The following is an 8,247-nucleotide window of genomic DNA, read 5'->3' on the forward strand; positions in this document are numbered from 1 at the left end:
TGTTTGTAATGGTTTTCAAGTGTTATTCGCAAGTGTTTCAGAAGCATGTTTCAAGTGTTTTATTTGTCTTCAGACGTATATTGCAACTGTTGCATCTGAATATTTGAAAAGTAGATCGGGTGTTTGCATATGTTGCAACGTCACCCGCCTGTTGTAGCTGTTAGAGGGGCGTGAGGGGTAGGACGGGGCGAAGACGCCACACGGGGTCGGGTTGGGCACAAACGCCTCGTCGGGCTAGCGTGGGGGCGAATTTATATGCGCGGGCGTACAGATGTGCGCGCCCATCCGAATGTCCGGACGCTAGCACTATCGTTAAAAGAAACATCGCATCAACTTTCTTATTTTTTCTTCGTATACTCCCTTCATCCCAAAATAGATATCATTCTCACTTTCCGAGAAGTCAAACACTTTTAACTTTGACCATATATATATAATATTGATATTTATAATATATAATTAATATCATTTGATAGATCGTTAAATATACTTTCGTAATAAATTTATTTAGAGATATAAATGTTGCATGCATTTCTACAAATTTAGTTAAAGTTAAGAAAGTTGAACCTACACGCATCCCATAACGGCTTCTATCTAGGGACGGAGTGAGTATATGCCTACCTATTACTGTGAAAATAGAATATGATTATTTCTTCTCTTTCGGGAGCATATAAGAGTATATATGAAAATGAAAATAAAAATGAAATAGTGCCTGAAAAGCACCAAATAGATCTTGTTTGCCAGTACACGGCCCCAAAAAAAAGCCCGTCTGTGGGGCCCACGCTCCCGCTAACGACACGGGCCGGTGGACTGTGGCCGGACGCAGACGTTTCCGGCTGTGAAAAAACGCACGCTCCGACTCCGATCCGAGGCTCCGGCCCCACTCTGTCAGCGACTCAGCGGGCGGCCGCACGCACGCGGCGCGCGTGACGAGGATGCCTCCTCACGCCGTCGCGCACGGGAGCCGAGACGAGCCCCTTCCCCCTCCGCCTCGTCTCGTCTCGTCACACTCCTCACTCCCCCTTCCATTCCGACGCACTTGATCGGCCCAGCGAACTGGGCTCCCTCCCGTTCCTCCTCTCCGCATGGCGCAGCTCCCCTGCGTCTCGGCGCCGCGCCCGCTGCTCGCCGTGCCCGCGGGGCGGTGGCGCGCCGGCGTGCGGGCGCGGTCCAATGCGGCGGTAGCGGGATCAGGGCGGGGGCGGGGGCGGCTCCGCGCCGCCTCGGCGCGGCCCGTGGCCACGGTGGTGCAGGCGGAGCAGGATGACAGCGAGGAGGAGGTGATGGTGGAGGAGAGGTACGCGCTGGGCGGCGCGTGCAGGGTGCTCGCGGGAATGCCCGCGCCGCTGGGGGCCACCGCGCTCCACGGCGGGGTCAACTTCGCCGTCTACTCCAGCGGCGCCTCCGCCGCGTCGCTCTGCCTCTTCACCCCGGACGACCTCAAGGCGGTGAGCTTCCCCCACTCTCTGCTGAATGCAATTTCTGCAACGCGTGCTGCGATCCTTCTGTGTCTTTTTTTTCCCTTTTTGAATTTGAATGAAAGAAAAGAAAAAAAAATCTTCTGTCTCAGTTTCATAGCTTACTACTCCGATGCCGTTCGCGAATTTGTTTGGCTTCATATCTTACTCCGATGCTGAAATGAATTGAGCTCTGTATATTGCCGGGAGCCCGGGATGATGCAGGATACGGTGACTGAGGAGGTGCCCCTTGATCCCCTGCTCAACCGGACGGGAAACGTGTGGCACGTGTTCATCCATGGGGACCAGCTGCACGACATGCTCTACGGATACAGGTTCGATGGCGTGTTTGCCCCTGAGCGCGGACAGTACTATGATGTGTCCAACGTCGTGGTGGATCCGTACGCTAAGGTGACGAGTTTATTAGCCTTTACTTCGCTCTGCCTGTGAGTTGTGATACACTCAGAAATTGATTGCTGGGTGCTTGCTCATGTTTTTAGTTTTCTTCTTCTTGTTTTCTCTAGGCAGTGGTAAACCGAGGTCAATATGGTGTGCCTGCGCCTGGTGATAATTGTTGGCCTCAAATGGCTGGTATGATCCCTCTTCCCTATAGTACGGTAAGCCAGAACTACTCTCACACTAGTCCTGTTTTCTTTCATGCCTATTTCCTTCTCTCCCAGTTTTATTTTCCCGTGTTTGACCCAGTCATGATTAAACAATAAAAAAAATTAAAAGCATATATTTGGTCATTGATGATTGTGAAAAGTCTGATGAACTGACTACGAGCACTAGAACTATCAAATGTAGGTTAGGATCATTGTTTGTGTTACTTAATTTCTTGTTGCAAGTTCAAATGAAGTGAAATTACATTTACTGCATCTTCTTGTTGTCTTTGTTATTTCATTTCATATGATAAGGGTTTGCATTTGCAGTTTGACTGGCAAGGCGACCTACCCCTGAGGTATCATCAGAAGGACCTTGTCATCTATGAAATGCATTTGCGTGGGTTCACAAAGCATGATTCAAGCAACACAAAACACCCAGGAACTTACATTGGTGCTGTGTCAAAGCTTGACCATCTAAAGGTACTGTTTGAACAGACTAGTTATAAGGCTGAGAAAGTGTTCGCATGCATTTGTTTAGATTTTGCATTTCTGCCAAGTAATGCTGCTTTATATCTATTAGTTCATAGGCATAAACACATATTTTACTTTGTGCTTTATATATTGCTGAATTGATTGAGCATCTATATTACATAACTGTTTTTGCTCAGTAAACTCGTCAGCTTGGTATTGTCCATTTTAGACTTTTTGGCATGTGTTTATGACTAAACTCTTTGTTTGACCTGCATAAACTCCCTTTGCAGGAACTTGGAGTCAATTGTATAGAGTTAATGCCCTGCCATGAGTTCAATGAGCTAGAGTACTTCAGCTCCTCTTCCAAGTATGTGGACTTGGATTACAGTATACGGATGAAATCAGTTTTATAGGACTCTGGAACTGATATCTTTTTGTTTCATTCAACTATCATATATGACCTTTTCAGTTCTATTTTCCATGCCACCCCCCCCCCCCCCCCCCCCCCCCCCCCCCCCCAATTTCCAGATTTGCTAGCGTGGGCTCTAATTTTTTTGCCTTACTCTTATAGCATGATCACAACTGGCTTATACTGTGACATTGTTTCATATTGCTCATCCTTGTGCCAGGATGAACTTCTGGGGATATTCCACAATAAATTTTTTCTCACCAATGGCAAGATATTCGTCAAATGGCATAAGAGACTCTGGACGCGGTGCCATAAATGAATTTAAAACTTTTGTAAGGGAGGCCCACAAACGGGGAATTGAGGTAACCAAGCTGATTTAAGCTAATGGCTTAATGCTAACTGAAATAACAGCTTCTTTATATCATTTTTGACATGAAGATATGTCACTGTTAGGTGATCATGGATGTTGTCTTCAATCATACGGCTGAAGGTAATGAGAAAGGCCCAATATTATCCTTTAGGGGGATAGACAATAGTACATACTACATGCTTGCACCTAAGGTGAGATACATTGTTCATCTTGCAATTGTTCTTTCCTGGTCCACAAAGTATAATTTTGTTATGTATTCTGTTTCATAGATTCACGTCTATATAACAAGCTATTTGAAGGGCATTTATTTGTGCAGGGAGAGTTTTATAATTATTCTGGTTGTGGAAATACCTTCAACTGTAATCATCCTGTAGTCCGTGAATTTATAGTGGATTGCTTGAGGTACAAATCTAATATAACTTTAATTAAATTGCTCCTAATTTCCTTCTGCCGCTTGTCATTCTATTGGATGATGCAAGTTTTGAGGGGTAGATAGCAATGCTGATGCTTTGCTGCCTGAATATATAAGCATTTTGAATTTCTTGTATTCCAACACAACAGAGAAACAAGTTATCTTTAATTGATATTTTGCCATTGACTATGGGTGTTTAAAGAAGGGCGGGCCTGGTGCAAGCGGTAGAGTCTTACCGCCTGTGACCGGAAGGTCCCGGGTTCGAGTCGCAGTCTCCTCGCATTGCACAAGGCGAGGGTAAGGCTTGCCACTAACACCCTTCCCCAGACCCCGCACAGAGCGGGAGCTCTCTGCACTGGGTACGCGACTATGGGTGTTTAAGCTATATATTTGTGAAGACAAATTGTTTATGCACTATTAACTGAGTTTGATGTTGCAGATACTGGGTAACAGAAATACATGTTGATGGTTTTCGTTTTGACCTTGCATCTATAATGACCAGAGGATGCAGGTAAAATGTTATTCTGATTTTCTCCATATTTTGTCTTTTTACGCATTTCTTAAGCTAACCTTTCCTTTACCAGTCTATGGGATCCAGTTAATGTGTATGGAAGTCCAATGGAAGGTGACATGATTACAACAGGGACACCTCTTGTTGCCCCACCACTTGTTGACATGATTAGCAATGACCCAATTCTTGGATATGTCAAGGTAGCTGTTATATTTTATACTTATGTTTTATCATCTGCACTCACTGAAGATTCAAACCCATTTTGTGGTTTTGGATTGTGTACACATGCTATGTAACTAATTGCAGTTACCTTCTGCTTGATGCTTTTGGGTAATATATGAACCTGATTGGCTGTTAAATATGCAGAGCAGTATATCTAATAATTGACAGTATCAACATATTATAGTTTCTTGGTTCTTGTTCTCACTACTTCCTCCATTGCAATTATAGCTCATTGCTGAAGCATGGGATGCAGGAGGCCTCTATCAAGTAGGTCAATTTCCTCACTGGAACGTTTGGTCAGAGTGGAATGGAAAGGTAAGAACTTTATACTTTCAGTGACTTGAAAGTCTCTTTGCTACTTGGTACCTGCTGAATAACAAATGGATCCTTGTCAAATACTGAATGTAAGTTTCAACAGAGATATTTAAATAGATGAGTGCTTCTATGCTACCCGTGAAATGTTGCGGGGATCTAAAACTATTTAAAGCCTAAAGTTACTTTCTTCTAGAAGCAAATCAATAATTTAGTCTGGTAATTGGATACAGTTTGGAATTATGGATTGAACCAGAATCTATGTTCAGGCCCAACTATCAAACAGACTCTGAGGGCTGTTTTGGGCAAGTTCCAGTTCCAGTTTTCAAGCTCCTGAAGAAGCTGGCTCCAAGCAACCTGAGCCTCGGATACTTGGATCTCATAATTCTGTTTTTTACTCTAGAGAAGCTGGCTTCAGAAAGGCCAACACTTAGGACATCAGAGCCCAACCATTTTTATGTGGGTTGAGCAGAGAAGCCCAGCTAGACAGAAAACACAAACTACTCTACATTTGTTGGACTATAATCTATGATGAAAAGAATTTTAAAAGTATAAACACAAGAATGATTTCTGAGATATACGTTTTGAACAATAGCCTCACTGACAACATTATGTAAGTGCATCTTTGGTCTTTATCAGAGCATGATGCTGATGAAGTTTTGATAATTAACGTATGATCTTTTGCAACCTTCTTCAGCTAAACCAACATCTTCCAAATTTGTTAGTTCTCTATAGTTGTTTCACCAAGTACTGACTCATTTAGTTGTTTTGTTGTTTTCTCAGTATCGCGATACCGTGCGTCAGTTCATCAAAGGCACAGATGGATTTGCTGGTGCTTTTGCTGAATGCCTATGTGGAAGTCCACAGTTATACCAGGTATGTAGCATAAGTACCCATCAATGAGCATGGTGCTACATGACCTGAACAGAAACTTTTGAAAGAACTGGGTGGTGATAGTGATACAGGTAAACAGAAATAACATAATATGACGATATAGTATATCTTTCAGCCTAGAAGATTAACACAAGTTCCACATTATGTGTAGTAGTATAACCTTTAGGATCTAATCTGCAAGTGAAGGATAACATTTCTTTTCTTTGAGTGTCTAATGGACCTTTGCAAGCCATTGAAAACTCCTACTATATTTGTATTTTCCTGGATGAGAAGAAGCCGCATGAATAAATACTATCTTCATGTATACTTGGTCAAAACATTAATAATGAACTGCTGAATACTTTGCTTTGTTACTACAAGTTTCCTTTAATTTTCACCCTTCTTGGAAGCACTGCATGTATTGTATGCAATTAGGTGGCTTAGTGTTTGTCTGCAGATAATAGTTTGGTATTGATAAGGGCATGCCTTTTATTATCAGGCAGGGGGGAGGAAGCCTTGGCACAGTATCAACTTTGTATGTGCACACGATGGATTTACACTGGCTGATTTGGTCACATACAATAACAAGTACAACTTGTCAAATGGTGAGGACAACAGAGATGGAGAAAACCACAATCTTAGCTGGAATTGTGGGGAGGTAATTGGAAATCTCATGCTTTTATCTCTTGTAGCTTGTTTATGTTATTTAAATCTGTCAAATGACCTTGTGATGGTTTTCTAGTCATGAGTACCAAACTGGTTTCACCTACCACAGGCTATATAGTTGTACACGTGCATTTCCAGCTAAATTTATGTGGCAAGTATATACAGAATCATCTCTATAGTGTAGTGCAGTTTACAGTTTCGTCTGAACAATGCAGGAAGGAGAATTTGCAAGTTTGTCAGTCCGAAGATTAAGAAAGAGGCAAATGCGCAATTTCTTTGTTTGTCTTATGGTTTCTCAGGTAAGAATTAGTGTCTGATCTTTTAAGTTTTTTATGGGCTGTGCTTTCAGGTCCCTGTTTGTTCAGGGTAGAACCCAAGGTTGCATTTGCAGTCAGTGGTATGCTGGAATAGTGGAATATGTATCATTGGTTCAGTCCTTGAGTTTAGTCACTTGATGAGGGTTACTAGGTTGTGTGAGGATCTGTGTTTTCTAAAGATTATGCCATGCTGCATTGAATATCCAACTACCTGTCTTTGTACATGGGAAACATAGTTATTTAAACATAAATTACCGTAAACATCATTTATCTGACAAGGTTTCAGTTTTTCCCTGCATCCTAATACAGGGGTGAGGTTAAAGTGGAGCTGAAGTCACTTTATTTTTTGTACTGATTTTGTACTACCTTGTCAATTGTTTTCATTTTCTAAATTTTAGGGAGTTCCAATGTTCTACATGGGCGATGAATATGGTCACACAAAGGGAGGAAACAACAATACATATTGCCATGACCATTATGTCAGTGCAACGCCATCATATATTAACATATTATTCTAATCAATTTCCTTGACATTCTTGTAATCTTCTAGCTTTTTATTTTTGTTGTGTAGGTCAATTATTTCCATTGGGATAAAAAGGAAGAACAATCCTCTGATTTGTACAGATTCTGTCGCCTCATGACCAAATTCCGCAAGTAAATAATCTTCCCACAAAATAGTGTCTGTGCAAAACCAATGATGGTTCCTCTGTTCACTAAATGGCGAGATTCTGTACAGTTTACATTGCTTGCCTATTCGTGTTCTTTTGATGTGCAATACAGGGAATGTGAATCTCTTGGTCTTGAGGACTTCCCGACTTCAGAACGGTTGCAATGGCACGGTCATCAGCCTGGGAAGCCTGATTGGTCGAAGGCAAGCCGATTCGTTGCCTTTACCATGGTACAGACATAACACTTACCACCATCATCACCATAGTCATTACAAAAACCGTTTTTCTACCATTAAATGCATCAAAGGGAAAAAGTACTAATGATTTCTTATGTTTCTGTTGCTGCAGAAGGATGAAACCAAAGGCGAGATCTATGTGGCCTTCAACACCAGCCACCTGCCAGTGGTCGTCGGGCTTCCAGAGCGCCCTGGGTTCCGATGGGAGCCGGTGGTGGACACGGGCAAGGAAGCACCGTATGACTTCCTCACTGACGGTATGCCGGATCGTGCTGTCACCGTCTACCAATTCTCTCATTTCCTCAATTCCAACCTCTACCCTATGCTCAGCTACTCTTCTATCATCCTTGTATTACGCCCTGATGTCTAAAAGAAGAGAATATATTAAAGAGTATACATGAGTAGTAGTTCTCTAGGCTGTAGCATGCAATGGAAAATGTTGGGTTGCTCTGTTGTTGGTAGTTATATGTGTATGTATAGCTAAAGCGGGTGGATCTTAGTGTCGGACTCGAGCTGGGAAAGCATTGCTCGTTAGGCTGGTTCTGAATGATTGGAATCAACTGGGCTTGTTCTTAGCTAATTAATTACCAATGTGTTCTAAAATTCGTACATTTTTCGGAGGAGGATCGGAGCCGTCTTAGGTTATTGACATAGTAGCATGTAGCATAGCATGGTGGACACGATTAAGCATTAAGCAAAGTGGAACTCGATCTTCCACGGG

At 42.6% G+C, this 8,247-nt stretch overlaps 1 protein-coding gene across 1 annotated transcript; it reads left to right on the forward strand.

The window, feature by feature from the left end:
- Window positions 1-937: 937 nt before the first annotated feature.
- LOC136500920 (isoamylase SU1, chloroplastic-like) lies at window positions 938-7,941 on the forward strand. The gene is made up of 18 exons (XM_066496391.1): window positions 938-1,445; window positions 1,680-1,865; window positions 1,979-2,071; window positions 2,387-2,539; window positions 2,821-2,897; window positions 3,160-3,301; window positions 3,393-3,500; window positions 3,626-3,711; window positions 4,161-4,232; window positions 4,306-4,432; window positions 4,683-4,769; window positions 5,550-5,642; window positions 6,139-6,297; window positions 6,521-6,604; window positions 7,021-7,101; window positions 7,194-7,276; window positions 7,403-7,520; window positions 7,639-7,941. Exons 1-18 carry the CDS (start codon window positions 1,083-1,085, stop codon window positions 7,894-7,896), a joined length of 2,370 nt encoding a protein of 789 aa, XP_066352488.1. The 5' UTR covers window positions 938-1,082; the 3' UTR covers window positions 7,897-7,941.
- Window positions 7,942-8,247: the final 306 nt, after the last annotated feature.

Source organism: Miscanthus floridulus, chromosome 13, assembly GCF_019320115.1.
Source record: "Miscanthus floridulus cultivar M001 chromosome 13, ASM1932011v1, whole genome shotgun sequence".
Classification (NCBI taxonomy): domain Eukaryota; kingdom Viridiplantae; phylum Streptophyta; class Magnoliopsida; order Poales; family Poaceae; genus Miscanthus; species Miscanthus floridulus.